The sequence below is a fragment of the Alexandromys fortis genome, unplaced genomic scaffold (genome assembly GCF_014885135.2).
Source record: "Alexandromys fortis isolate MF-2015 unplaced genomic scaffold, M_Fortis_MF-2015_v1.1 scaffold_0, whole genome shotgun sequence".
Classification (NCBI taxonomy): Eukaryota; Metazoa; Chordata; class Mammalia; order Rodentia; family Cricetidae; genus Alexandromys; species Alexandromys fortis.
In genome coordinates this window covers 24,863,953-24,879,468 of record NW_026067949.1, presented here as the reverse complement: position 1 = coordinate 24,879,468, position 15,516 = coordinate 24,863,953, and the positions used below count along the sequence as shown (strand labels likewise).

The 15,516-nt window shown below is 41.2% G+C and overlaps 2 protein-coding genes across 2 annotated transcripts in view; both read right to left on the bottom strand.

The window, feature by feature from the left end:
- Guf1 (GTP binding elongation factor GUF1) overlaps positions 1-2,221 on the bottom strand; it is a 1,117,012-nt gene extending 1,114,791 nt beyond the window's left edge. The window contains exon 1 of the mRNA XM_050149666.1: positions 2,218-2,221. The gene's annotated coding sequence lies outside the window, so the exon portion shown is untranslated. The remainder of the gene's footprint in view (positions 1-2,217) is intronic.
- Grxcr1 (glutaredoxin and cysteine rich domain containing 1) overlaps positions 1-3,783 on the bottom strand; it is a 94,407-nt gene extending 90,624 nt beyond the window's left edge. The window contains exon 1 of the mRNA XM_050149670.1: positions 3,400-3,783. Coding sequence (XP_050005627.1) covers positions 3,400-3,783 — 384 coding nt within the window. The remainder of the gene's footprint in view (positions 1-3,399) is intronic.
- Positions 3,784-15,516: the final 11,733 nt, after the last annotated feature.

Below are 15,516 nucleotides of genomic sequence, written 5' to 3'. Positions count from 1 at the left end.
GAATATCCTAACATAGTTTGAAGAGAAGGTCAAGGAATGAAAACCATCTAAACTATAGATTCATGACAATATATTGGCAAGACTAAACAACATTGATTATCTGCATCACCGATCCACACAAAGACACTTTATTTAATGTTGCTGCTAAGAACAAAGAGTACCTCAATTTCGTCCTGCCAACTGGACCATAAGAGCTGTGAGCCACCCAGAACCCTTATAATTTGCTTTACTGACTAGCACTGAGGGTGAAGGAAAAGAGGAAAAATAAGTACTGTAGGTATTGTAAATTATTCCAGTAATCTGGATTTGATTCATATTAGTAGATAGAAAAATATCCTTAGAGTAGACTTGCTAGTGCTACAGAGGTCACCCACCTTAGACAGCATCGGTAACACCTGTGGGCCTGTCTCAATTGACCAATTGATGAGCTTAGCTTTGATAGGAAACATGGCTCCTCTTCAACTCCAGGAGATCTTCCCAGTAACCCAACCTGATCAGAATCTCACCTCGATGCAAGCCTCCTTCATTTTTCCCCATTAAATATTGACAGCGTAGGCAATGGGAAGGACTCCTATTTTACACTACCCAGGTAAATTCGCCATCTGCACAGCTGTTGAGTTATCTTCACACCTTGATGTGTGTGAGAATAAACTAAAAAGCTTCTAACAGAAGCAAATTCCAAGTTTTTGCGTAAGAAATTCTAATCAATCCACGTTCCCATGCTCAAACTAGATTTGAGGCTTTCAGATGTCCGGACTCGCCTCTCTTCAGCATTGCCTTCTGGATACCTGCGGCAGGGGTGAAACAAAAACCAGCCTCTGCCTTTGAAGACCTATAATCCAGACCAACTGGAGACCCCTGACTCATTCGTCTGAGCTCCGCTTCTCTTCCTAGCCCAGCTGGCCACCAGGTGACTGACCACAGTCTCCTCACTTCTTGACACTACAACCGTCACCCCAATAAATATTGTGCATCCTCCATTGTCTGGTTTCTGTGGTGTAAACTAAGAGACAGAATAGAAACTAGTTCAGCTATCCACTTGAGAGTCTAAATAAGTACCGCCAAGAAGTAGAAATGATTGAAAGAATCATTTAATCAACTGGTCTCTGTATAGTTGAAATTTTTGGAAGTGGAGCCAATAGTTTTTGACAAAGCAGTAACTAAGCAAGGAAATAACAGAGAGGGCGCCAAGCATCTCACGTGCACTCTGGATGACTTTATCTTTATTTAGCACTTCCCTCAAGTTTCAAACTGAGTGCTTTAAGATTTTATAACCTGAAACAGGAAGAAAGGTTTAACTGTTTCTTCAATCATGGTTCCTTGTTCACTGAGAGGAGCTTTATATCAAAACCTGAACCAGATGTCCGAGAAACTGGTTGTTCACTTTTTCCTTCCTCCCTGAACTAAATCACTAAGTTATGGTGACATTCAGGTAAGTTTGTTGCACAGTTTGCTAAAGTTATGGAAAAGGGCAGATCCAAGAAGTGATACATATGGAAACCTATTCATCTCGGGCATCCCAGGCAAAACATAGGGTACCATTTATGATGTGCACATGCTTTATGAAGTAGCACGGACTCAAATCTGTTCTCTACATAATGCCCCAAATGTCTTTTTTGCTCATATTGCATAGAGCTACTGTTCTTACAGCAGGGAAAATGACAGCCTTGGTCCAAAGTCATGGACCCTTTAACCTATCCTTCTCCCTGGAGAGATCAAATAGCATTCATTTTATGGTAATGGTAATTATGATGAAACTAAAGATAATGTCAAAACTTTATGATTGCAAATGCTGATTGTTTCAACACTTGGAGTAGACGAGATTGTGAAAAATGTTGTACTGAATTTGTGCTCACAAAATTGTTTACCAAGTCATGCAAAAAAAAAACTATGCAAGTAATTATTTAAGGTAATCCAGTGACAGATTTTGACTTGGAAGTTTCCTTTGATGCTGGATTGTCATTTGTAGCACTATTGGGTGAAAACAGAAGGAGAAAGCTAGAGTTTCCCTTATAGGTTTTGGGGTTTGTGGCATTTATTCATAAGTGACAGTATTTTTGAGAGGTTGATCAACAAGTGCAAGTCAAAGTACTAAAACTATAAAACCTTCAGCCATAAAGCAATTCAAATAATAAGAAACTGATTAACCACCAGGAATGTACACGTTGTACAGCCTATTGCCATATAGAAGCTTGGTCTCGAGCCTGACAGTAAAAATGTTTATAACGAGGAAAACTCACTCCTGTAAGGTTATCTTTAACCCAGAAGTCTCATCTCTACAAATTTCTGTGAGTCCATTCCCTGTCTCATGAAGCATAATTATCAGTCTCTGATTTTGACTCTCATCCTTAATCTATTAAATCATTCATGAATACGTTCTACATATGTAAAAAATCACCACTCTTTGCTGCTCTTTTTTCTTTGGGTAAGGTCTAAATTTGCTTCTTTAGATTCTCATGATTTGATCTTTTCACAAACTTCCTTTGAAGTAAAATATATTGGAGCGACATTTGGTTTGAAACTCTTTCTCTCTATCATCCCTGTTTCTTTATAGAATATAGAAGCATGGAATACTTTATTACAAGAGGTCATTTTGCTTAGGTATCAAAAATAATAGAAAATGCAATTGCAGTGAAAGAGGTGAGTTGCCACTGTAATCACAGTGATTATAAATACTATTCCTGGGTTGATATTTTACACAACCTCAGAAAGATAATCCTACTAACACTTCCAGGAAATTGGAAACGTTTTCCTGAGCATTAGATCATTGTCAAAGGCATCAGATCTAAATAACACATACCTATGTTCTGGTGCAGAACCTAGCACGTCTTAAGTTTATTTCCTATGAAGTCTAAATCTCTGTATTTTTTAAAGCTTTTTCAAGTACTGCTCTAAAGCCATTACAAGCAAATTAATGGAGAAATGGACTTCAAAAAATGTACACCATCCTTGAAAATGGGAGGAAGACCCATTGGTCTTTATAACTGCACTACTGAACGCATTACACCAAACGCGAGAGCACTCTGCTTTTCTGGTGTAGCTATCAATATAAGCGGCAAAGGATGCTGATTTAAGGATAGGCCGGAAAGGAATGAACTTCTAGGCATTGGAGACATGCTTTAAACACTCTAGTTTGCCATCTTCCTTCTTCGTTAAGGAATGGACTCTGTGTTCGTCATCACATTCAGAGGAGATGACGGACAGGTCAGATATTTGGTTTATGAGAAGGCGATGTAGTTTGCCAAGAACAATGAGCCTAGTGGGCACCGGTGCACGCAGGGCCTTAGATGGAGAGAGCCCCATGAAGTTGGAGGAATGAGATGCTATCCTAGAGAACTGAGAGGGGTGGAGAGTGTGAGTGAGGAGCAAAGCTCAGAGCGGGAAAGTGTAATGACTTACCTGTAACACTTTGGTCAAATTGTTAAACAGAGCTTGGCCAGCACTCACTTTGTATTTGACGCCTCTCACTGTACCATTTTTGCTTAAAATGTTGACTCGTCTCGTTCCAAAAGCCTTCTCACTGGCTGTCCTGGCTAATACCAGCAAGTCATCCTGATCTTTCTCATGTTCGCTATCTTCCGGTCCAATGTGGCCGTTTTGCTGTCCCTCAGAGTCTCTGAGTCCATCTAGTCCACAGACACTGGCACATTCAGAATCCAGAGAGCCCGGGGGTTGTCCATCTTCATAGACTTCTTTCAGAACTCTGCCACTGTGAGACGAGGCAATCCGAAACCGGACTTTCCGCGGCCTGGCACTTTCTGCCTTTGTCTCTCTTTTTAGCATGGTCACCTCCACCCACATGCACAGTTTACACCATTATGGATCTGCTGTCAGTTCCTCCCTTGGCCACAGCAACAGCAGAGCTGACTTCCAAAGACGGCAGCCCTCCCGTGGCCAGAAGAGTGAAAGAAAAGAGGATGCCCAAGGACATGCGGTGTGCCTTGGCTATCAATAATGCATGTGCATGTGTGCTATGGTTACCATTAAACTAAAACCTGCAAAACGATCCCAGCCCTTAAATATTAAACATGCAGGGTGGGCTCTGACAGAACAAGTGCAAGAAAGTGGCCTGGGATGAGACAGACAGTAAGCATGCGACAAGGACGGAAGGGGCTTGAATGTCAACGCAAATGATGGGTGTCGAAATGATCTTAGCAGAAACAACTCTACAGGTTACTGTCTAGAATGGAGGTCTGAAGTAAAACGTAGAATCAAATGTGTGGGACACAGGTGCCCGCGTCATCCCTAAGTGCTAGTTTCTTCTCCCACTCTCTCCAGGCAATCTTTCAAAGGGACAGCAAGTGTGCTCCACGCCTGCATAAACCTGCAGGGTTAATTCTAGTTAAGTAGCTGACGAGACTGCAATACCATTGCATAGGCAGCTTTTTGGCATGTTCTTGGTAGTACTTTTCTAAGGGCAACCTTTCACACTATGAAAGAAAGAACTTCAGGTTGGTCGGTGGCGTTCCTACTTCTGCTAGGAGGGAGTGTTCTCCTCGACACAGGGAGGGGTTTGGAAAGGAGATGTGGAATGATGAAGGAAGAATGGAAAATCCTCCGAGCCAGCCAGATCAGCAACAGCCATCCAGGCGATGGGCACTGATAGATGCTCCATCCAGTCACTCCTGCATAGAGAACTGCACCTGCCTGGTGTGTTTTCTACCACTCTGGCAAACATCCAAGAAGCTTTTTAGGTTGTAAGATTGTGTTGAAATGTTGCTAGTGAGTGTGGTAAGCTAACTGAATACCTAGAAAAGAGGGGAATCAACTAACCCACAGTGCATTTTATGGTCAATTGTTTATGTTTTAATCTACGATCTTTGTTGATATTGTTTTTCAAAATTAAGAAAATACTCAATAGAAAAAATTGGAGACAAAAGTCTCACCAGACACATTAAAGTTTTTTTTGCGTTTTGCAGTGTGTAACATGGAGGTGGTCCAACGCAAACAAAACGGGACAGCTTGGCTTTTTGCTTTTAAGGACAAGAGTAACCAAGTGCCATCTTTGGCCAATAAGAAGTGAACAAAAGTTATTAACCCCTTATGGTCCAGAGCAGTTAAGACAGAGAGTCTTCTGTCTGCAATTTCAAGAAATCGCCGGGCATATGACCCCTTCCCATACTGGTCTGGTCATGTCCAGGTAGTGTCCAGCGGCAACAGCCACTATGAGTTCTTGAGTCCAGCAGTCCTGCCGTGCCCAAAGCCACTGCTTTGCTGCTGTCCTCTCCGTCCTCCAGCTCCCGTCATCTTTCTTCTCCCTTTTCTGCCAAGGTCCCCGAGCCTTGCAGAGGGCATGGGATAGACGTGCGCTATGTGCCTGAGCACTCCATGGTCACTTATTCTCTGCCCTTTGACCTGCTGTGAGTTTCTACTCTAACTACCACCCACTGCATGCAAAAATATCTGCTCTCATGAGGTCTGAGAACTGTACTATGAACCTGTGAATATAATAGACATGATACCAGTTTGAGATTAAGCTTATATAACATAGAAATAAAAAACAAAATAAAAAATGTGAGACGAGTTACAAAGAATACAAAAGTAGATACAACTTAAAAGGATGTAGGAAAGAATTCTCCTGTGGATCAGGTAAAACTGATGAGACTTTAGGAAGAGAAGGGGTTATGCTGGAGTCTATCAAAATTAGGAGTTTCAAAGTGTGCGAAAAACTAGAAGTTTGTCACTGTACTAATCACGAGCTAGAACCTCAAAAGCTATGAGCCACACAAACCTTCATCCTTTATCATTATCTCCAATACTTACATAACAGACAACTAACGTGGGAATAAAAAGCAATTTTCCAAATTTAAACAAATGCGAATGCCGAGTGTGGAATCTGGGGAGGCCAAGTCCTTAGTGCGTCCTTTCATTACTGAGTTTAGAATGGCCTCAGAGAAAGTGTACAATTTTCAACCTAATACAGACATCTTGTGTTATTTTTATGGCTGGCATGTTTTTAAATACTAACTTTCGTTACCTTGTACCAGTAAATGACACAAATCTAAAAAGAATAGCCACCAGAAACTAGGTTATTACAAATTATATTTCACAATTGCCTTGTTTTCCTTTCATCCAAGAGCATGAAGCTAGAATGATGCCCCGAGACGTTCTAATTCTATTAACCTATCAGCGTTGCCAAGGTAACAGGGCCTGCTGATCCCACTGTCTGAGAAGAAGGTTAGAACTGGCAATGAGAGGCATATCAGAGAGGCAGGAAAAAACAACCCTTTCTTCGTTTAGGGAGCTAAAGGTACTTTTGCTCCTCTGTTAGGATTGCAGTTTTGACCTTACAAATAAATGAGAAGGATTTTTTTTTTAAGAACAGATAAATGAAAGGTACCCAAAAGAGGTCGGTAAGAACAAAGTTTCTCTAAAGAGAAAGCATAATGGATAGAAATTATTGGGAAATTATTCTTTATTGGGAAAGACATATCATGCCAGAAAAAGATGTTGTCCATTCAACAGTCCCAAAGCAACAGTTATACAGCAAAGAGGGTGAGGGCCACAAAGCACCAAGATAGATTTGTGTGACCCATTGGGATCGAAAATAATTTGACACATTCCAAAGCCTTTATACATGTATACTACTATAATTTGTCTTAATTGGTTCAGATCTTCTTTTTTGCATAGGGAATCTCTCCAGAATGATTCTGCCAGTCTTGCTAGAAACAGTACCGGTCACTGACCATTTATGTTGACTACAAGAATGTGAAAATATTCACAAAGTACATTTGAGAAAATGCTCACTTTCAAGATATTGGGAATCTTAAATTCATTACAGAGAAAAGAGATTGTTTGTTAATTAAGAAAAGTCCATTACCATAGGCATTAAACCAGCACATTAGGACATGGGCCCCTATATCTTCAGTGCTTATGTATTTTGCATAAATTAATACTCACAGGAGTCACTACTGGTTTGTAGATAACAGATGCTTCAGTGAGCAGAGAGCAGGGACTATATTATACATTATTCTTCATGGTGAGGGATTAAGAAAGAGAGTCTGGGAAATTTCAGAAATGTTATCATGAAACCTATCTCTTTTCTAAAGTTCAGCTGGTTTGAAGCCCAAAGGCTGGAGGTGTTACAGATGAAGGTGGGCAAACTCGATGAACTGGAAATACACCTTGCTGCTTTAGAAACCAGAAAACAAAATGTGACAAGGATAGGGCCATTTTTACTATCTCTTCACAAAAGCTCCATCTGTGATTTGCAGTTGAGGGAACATCGGAAGCCTGCCCCTCTTGGCACAGATGTTACAGCTTTACAGGGTAGAGATCACAGCTGACATCCAGGCAACTTCACTCAGCACAAGTCAACAAGGAGAATCAGGCCCCATGGGACTAACACAACAGATTTCTGGGTTTTTTTTATGCAAGATTAACTGAATTTCCTTTCATGAAACCATCACTGAGGTTTTGGGGTTGAGAGACCTGAGGTCCTGCTGCTGTAATTTAGGAATCGTATTCTCCCAGACCACGGAAGCCCGCAACATGTAGCTGTTGTTGCATCTATGTGAAAAGCTCCATCTACTATGAAGTCTGTGAAGGACAGACCTTGGGAGCCTAGGACAGAAGAGACATCCTAGCGTGTTTCATCAATTCAAGTGCTCAAATGTTTTGTTTTGTTTTCCATTTCACATCTCTGAGACTATTGCACACCAGGGTCTTGGATCCATCAATGACAATCATGACATAGTTTGTCATTGCTGCCTCAAAACTCACAAGGCATTAACTAGCTCGGGAAAATTTTCCAGAGACAATGCCAAAACGCATTTGTAAAATGTGATACATCGGGACTGGAGGGATGGCTCAGAGGTTAAAAGCACTGACTGCTCTTCCAGAGGTCCCAAATTAATTCCCAGCAACCACGTGGTGGCTCACAACCATCTGTAATGAGGTCTGGCGCCCTCTTCTGGCCTGCAGGCACACATGGAGGCTGAATAGTGTATGAATAATAGTGAATAATAAATAAATCTTTTTTTTTTAAAAAAAAAAAAGTGATACATTGCCACCAAAGCTCTCAAATGCAGGTAAGACTGAGTTCACCATGTGGAAGAAATACACACATCAGTCGCGCTAGCAGAGACACAGTCCAGAGGACCGCGACTGTAGGTGTGTAGGTGGGAACCCAGGGTCATTGCCTTAGACAGCATTACTATTGCTGTGATGAAACACCATGACCAAAGAAACTTGGGAAAGAAAGGATTAATTCGACTTATACTTTTACATCATTATACATCATGAAAGGAAGTCAGAATAAGAACTCAAACAAGCCAGGAACCTGAATACAGGAGCTGAAGCAGAGGCAAGGGAGGAACTGTTGCTTACTGGTTTGCTCATCATGGCTTGCTCAGCCTGCTTTCTTCTAGAACCCAGGACCACCAACCCAGGGACAGCACCACCCACAACAGGCTCGGCCCTCCCCCACCAATCAATTAAGAAAATGTCCTACTGCTAAATCTTAAGGAAACATTTTCTCAATTGAGGGTCTCTCCTTTCAAGTGACTCCAGCTTGTGTCAAGTTGACATAAAACTAGAAGGGACAGTCATCAGATCCACTCATTTCACAGGATTAGACCTCGTCTGTATGGTCAGGAGCAGCACATGAGTGCAACCTATGTGTATAGACATCCAAATGGCTTCCATTTGCTTAACAGGAAATGTTCAAGTGGAAAAACCCTTTCAGATGACAAATCTATGCCACAGTTAAGTTAGCAGCACTTTGATTTTCCTCATTTATTGATTCATACAAAAAGTCTGCATCTTCCATTCTAAACTTTAGATGCTGTTGACTGCTGTCAGCATCTTTAGATTCAGCAAAATGTGGGTAGGTATCACAATGCTTCCCATCATTCAGAGGGACCGACAAGAAAGAACTTGTTGATCAAAAAGGAAATATTTCTAACATTCCATCAGGAACTCATTGTGGTCCAAAGGACCAGCATTGCTATCTCCATGGGAACCACTGTGCTATCTAATAAAGATAGAAGCATCTTTTTTCCTCTAAGAAGCGTCCAGAATTTTCTTCTCTTCTTTCACTTCTTCCACTAACTCTTCCTCCCAGCAAGCTCTTGTTTGATGTCCTGATCACACATGCCCAGGTCCTAACAGATTCTCTCAGCAGATTTTCTCCTGGCTCTTTTTGTGCATTCCCGGGCTTATTTCTTGGACCTCACAGTTAGTTTTTGTGGACCTTGATAGTATTTTTCAGCTCAGAAATTCACTCTGTTCCCTGTTTTGAGCACTAGCTCGTTGTTTTAAAGACTGTGCGATCTCCTGGGATCTATAAATGCATTGCATCAATGTATCCTAGCCTGAATTCTCTCCTAGTAAAGAACTGAATAATTTCTAGTACTTTAAATGACATTCAACCGTCAGTGAGCACAACAGAAGGACTATGGACTTAGAAGTCAACAATCTCTCATCCAAATGCTAGCTGAGTCAAAGTACATGTTTTTTTTTTCAAGTTTTATCTGAATATAGTTTTTGTGGTAGGGTATTCTGTTTTGTTCTAAACATTATCTCTAATCAGAAGAAACTGCCATTCCTACACGTCAAAATAATTAGAGTATAAATAATGTCACAAGATCTACCTAGCAGCATTGTGCCTTTCTTACAAGTGAGCAAGAAAGAGGTTTTAAATACTCAGTAAAGGTATTTCCAATGAACAATATTCTGTAATTTTGATGAATTGCTACTGTCGCTATTTAACACACTGTTTTTGTGCCCACAGCTATTTTATGATAAGAAAGAAGAGGACTTAGGGAGACAGAAAAGGCGTTAACTCCCCGTTATAGTTTAGATATGAAATGCCTCTCCGAAAGGCTCTTTTAGTAGAGATATTCACTCCAGTTAGCAACAATACTAAGAAATTACTAGATACTGAGAACATTAACCTAATCAGTGAATTAATCCATCAGTGTATTCATGGCTGGATTAACTTTTAGGAGATAGGATCAAGTTGGAAGAAATACATCACTAAAGCATCACTAATGGCATGCCCCTCCTCCTCCTCCTCCTCCTCCTCCTCCTCCTCCTCCCCCCTCCCCCCGCCGCCGCTGCCACCGCCGCCCACAGTGTGCAAAGGGCTTCCAACTGGCTGGTGTCGCTTGCTCTCCACCCACGGTCCCATGTAAATGGTCATGGCTCAGACAGGGCAGGCTAGCCAGTGTTCATGGAACTGGTCCTAGAAGTGACATTCCTAGGAGAGGCAAAAGCCATGGTGGTCTCTTTCTGTTTTGTAAACTCGAAAATTCAAAAGACCCTATATAGCAAAGTGGGAGATGGCTCAGTGAGTGAAAATACATGTCATGCAAGCCTGAATATGTGAGTTTGGGTACACAGAACCCACTTAAAAGCCAGGCAGAGTAGCGTGAATCTGCAACCGAAGTACATTTCCTGCAACAGAGATGAAAGGTGGAGACAGGGTTAATCTCCAGAAGCTTGCGAACCAGATAACATGACTTATGGAGGCAAAGTGACTCTATCCAAAACAAGACAGAAAAGTGAAGATCAACCCTCTGGCCCTCTGGCCTCTATACGTGTGCACATGTGCAGTGATTCACATACATTCACACCCACACTCATGAGCAAGCACAGATACACGCTCACCAATGTACACATTACAGCACTTTTTAGTGGAGGGCTTCCTCTTCAACACGTAGCAGGCATAGTAGAGGGTACCTGCCTGGCCCACCATTCTCCTCGGGGCCTGTCTAGCAGCTTGGCTGACTGGCAAGGAGTGGTCCAATCAGATTACTGAGAATTTAGAGCATAGCAATTGGGCTCTTCAAATACAGAGTAAGATGGAAAAAATGGTTGCCTTAATTCTTGGCTCTTCTCAAAACCTGGCGTTCTGACCTGCCTTCTATACCTCTAGATTATTCCACTGTTTACTTAAATTGATTTGAAGCTTCCAGTGTCTTCCAACAACAGCCTCTGCATTGGCAGAGAAAGCTCATCAAAGGGGTTAGTGTGTGTGTGTGTGTGTGTGTGTGTGTGTGTGCAGTTTTTGAAATTGTTTTTATTGAATTGTTTTCTCCACTGAGGTTATTCCTTCTTATTACCAAAGTGGGAACCAAAATCCCAATGCAAAGGTACTGCCTGTCTGAGGCTGCCAAGTATTGTGAGTTGAATTTGGACAAATGAAGCATTTGAATGAAGATATTGATAGTTTAAACTACTTCCTGATTTTCTTGTTCTTATGTGCTGAGTGGCCGTTGCTGATAAATGGGATCTTGCCACCTGAATGCTCCCCCTTCCTATCTCCTGTACTACCGACACTACCTCAGTTTCTCTCCACAAGGCTACCAACTCCACAACATCATCCGTGCCTCCCTGTAAACATCACTGGTGTGACCTTTTCTTCACTGAGTCCCCACTTCAGACGAACTTCTTGTGTGAAAACTGCACTCTGAATTACTAGATCTACGTTGATCTATAAACAGGCTTTGACTTCCATGTTTTAAGTTTTAAAAAAAATAGGTTAAAGAGTTTGAATGGATAAAAGTAGACTAGTGAGTCCACGTAAAACTTTTGAGGGAATAATGATCATTTCTCATACAGCAAAAGAGCTCTTTAATACAGCTCTGTGGTTAGTTTTATCCCCTTCAAATTGGTCCCATGTGAGCCTTCTTCCTCCTCCTCCCCCACCTCCCTCTCTTCATTTACCTCTTTCCTTACACCCATCTCCTCTGTTTGTAACATATTTTGTTCCATATTTCACCCCCTTTGATTTCTGTGCTCTGGCATCTGGTGAGCACATGAGTACACTCCAGCTTTAGACAGTGGTACAGCTTCCTATAGAGATAGCCCATTCATCCTACAGCTTCTAAAGTATAGCTTATGAATACACTACATAAAAGGTGCAGCCTTCTATGGGAAATGGAAAAGGACAAAGCCCCTGATGACCTTGTCTATCTTTGTAAACTCAGCTTTATGATTCATTGTGTAAAGGACTAACATTTTCATATCAACAGAGCACCCATGGCCCTGAGAGCAATCCACTGTTATAAAAGCAGGTGGGGCTGAATAATGTTAATTGTATATTTCAATATTTTATGAATGCGCTTTTACCCATTTCATCCACCAAATCTAGGCTTTAACCCAGTCAGTGAGTCCCAGAATATGGTTATTTAAAAGTCTTTCTTAAACTGTGCCAACTGTATCACAGCCTAAACTCCCTTTTATGTTAATGGTTTTATACTCCCTTTACTCTTCTGAAAGGAAACGCATAGCTATAAATCCCACCCCATAGAGATATTCCATTCATCCTACAGTTTCCTCTCCACAACTCTTAAGCAAAAGGTCAAGTTCTGGAAGCAGACGGTGTTGATGTGTGCTAACAAAACTCACAATGCAGCATCTGACCCAGCCTGAGGAGTGCAACATATGTGTGTGTGTTTCTTTGTGTGTGTGTCTGTGTGTGTGTCTGTCTGTCTGTGTGTGTGTGTGTGTCACATTTATAAGGACATATATCATACTTACTTATGAAAATTTGCTACAGTAAAAGCAATATGTTTGATTTACCTCATAAATATACCCCCATGTTTTACAGAAGTATTACATTACATCAGTTGTGTGTATTTCATAACCTACTCAAAATATGAAAGAGGCTAAAAATCATCCTAACTAAGAGATTCAGGAAAACAGTTTGATACCTATATAACCTACCTTCACACAAAAGCATGATATAATACTTTGGCTCTACAATGAACTCTATGATGAAGAAGAGACAAATTAAAATCATACATATAAACTAGAAGCAATGCATTGTGGGCTGAATTTTGTTTCCCTAAAATTCTTATGTTGAAGCCCTCATCTTCAGTACCTAAGAATTCTCCTGGCACTCCAAGTAAGGACTCTAAGGAGCTAGTTCCACTACAATGGAGTCTTTTTGTATGGGCCTTTAACCAGTGGGGGGGGGCTTTATAAGACTAGATTAGGGTTCAGTAACAGATGCCAGACTCCCTCATGGTCAGAGACAGCCATACCAAGGGACAGTGAGAAAGTGGCCACCTACAAACTAAGGAGAGAAGTATGAGGTGAAATCAACCCTTCCTGAATCTTAAGCTTGGACTTCTAACCTCCAAAACTGAGAAAATAACCCCTAGTCTTGTAAAATACCCAGACTGCAGCATTTTGCTACAGTAGCTCCAGCAACCTGCTGCAATGTACATATGGAGTTCTGGAAGTCCTTGACTTTGACCCAGAAACAGTACTCAAGTGCGCTGTGTACCTGGCTGTCACTACATATGACAAGAAAACAGGTTTGGCTTACAAACGCACACCCACGCAAACAGGTCAAGATGTCAACAAAAACATTACAACATGTGATGCATCAGGATTTGTTAGGGCTGTCCCAGGTATGACAAGACACCTAAACCTCTAGACAAGACTTTCCTAAATGACATCATTCACAGCCACCTACCCCATCATCTAAGCAAAAATATGCCACAGCTTCTGGAATGCCCCCCAGGGGGCAGTGCTTCCCTTCCTGAAAGGCACTTATGCAATTCATCTTCCTTTCTCCTGGATCATGTCAACTTACTCCAGACTGGAAAAGTGGTTCCCGTGAGACCCAGGTCTTTCTGGTGCTTTAGGACTCCCATGTGCTTCTCTTCCCTGAAAATCTGAGGTACAATCAGCATTCCCTCTGGGTGTATCCATGGCTCCTCCCCAAGAATACTGGCTTTACTCACTCTTTCAACAGTACATTGAACACAAAGTATACAGCTTATGTCCTGTCAAAATTCCTTAGGCTCTCCTGCCCTCAAGAAGCCACTAGCATAGAGAGACTAGAGACGAATTAATGAAATAGAATGGAACATAGAAATATAGATGTGGGTCCTGCCTTTCATAAACAAACATACAAGGTCATGGAATTGTGTGTGTGCGCGCATACCCACACACAAATTGTTGAAAGATTATTAGAAGAGTTCTACACCAAACTCACTAAAGTTCTTTATCATGTAGTTCTCTCTATTTTCATGCCTTGGCCTCCCCCCTGTAGACTGTAGATTAGAATACTGAATCTCATGCATGTTGTTCTAAGGAGTTATTAATATTCCATGTATACCATCTAGTTTTCTGTCACCTTCTTTCGAGAAGGGATATGCTGCTGTAACTATGGCGTAGAACACAGACCTAAAGCGTTTTGCCTCCAAAGCTACATCACTATCACTTCCACTGATTATGCATTCTGGCTCTTTGCGAACAGGTGAGAAGAGAAATAAGCCTGCTAATGGTGACACTGCTCAGTAAACAGGATTCATTCTCCAAGCAGAAATTGTTCCTAGAATTCTGCTCTGTTGCTGATGTTGTTTTTCCACACACGATACCACTACTGGAACATACAACTAAGAAGTTGCTTTGCATCCTGGGAAGACAGACAAGTAGCCTAGTTAGAGGATCTCAGTGTTTGGTGTTTTGAAAGCTTAAATGTTTTCTTTTGTCTGTAAACTTCTACTCTTTCAGAAGCCAAGATTCATAATATCCAATTGTGAAACTGTATCTGAAGACAAGAATTTGGCTGTGTATAAATAAATTATTTCGAGTAAGACCTTATTCCATTCTATTCGGACTACTTCCGTTTTGGATGCTTTGTAAATATCAGTGGTAATGACATTCTTTTTATTTACTGTTTACCAAAAAGTGTTCCATATGTTACTTCTTTCAGCCCTTAAAATAAACCTGTGTAATCTAATATATGCCTTCAGTTCGCACGCACATGCCAAAGCTGAGGTCAGAGACATTAAAGGCATTGCTCAAAGTCATCGAAGCAGAGTAAGGATTCAGATGCAAATCTAATTCCTGTAGTCTAGCTTTAAAAGGTTGGGATGTCAGAAATGGAAAAACGAGTTCCTCAATGCTGCTTTCTCTCACATTTCTGGCTGAATGAAACCGCTTGTTCTATTTCTGGAAAATGCAAAGGGCCTCTTATCTTTTGTGCTTCTGTATGTGGTGAACCATGCTCCCTCAGCCCATGCAGGGAAATATTTCACTCCACTGTCTCTTACAAACCTATTGAAAGATCAAAGAGGAGCAAATAAAATTCCTCAGAGTGTAAAAGCAGCCCGGATTTATTTGACATTGGCATTTTTGTACAATTTCTAGGATATTTGTATTCCTTTAAGGGGCTAGAAAGAGCAGTGGGTTGAAACCATAGTGTTGCTGGGACCAGTTGTAGGCATGAGTCACAGGCAAAGCTCAGAGACAGAACAAGAAGGGAGCTTTAGAAATAAAACTCCATTGTTTCCATTCTCAACGAAGAAAATCAAGGAAGCCATATGGATAATTAGGGACACTTTGCAAATTGAAACTGACTTTCAGTGGACACATTTTCCCCTTCCCACTGGTGTGTGGTACCATGACTCACTAGTACCTATGAGATCATGTTTACACTCTTCAAATTAAATCTTAAATTCACATTATTTATTGACACCCTCTATACCCTGCTCAATATATGGCCTGCTAAGGCCATCAGTGTTATTGGGGGTTCTCTTTCCCATTATTCTC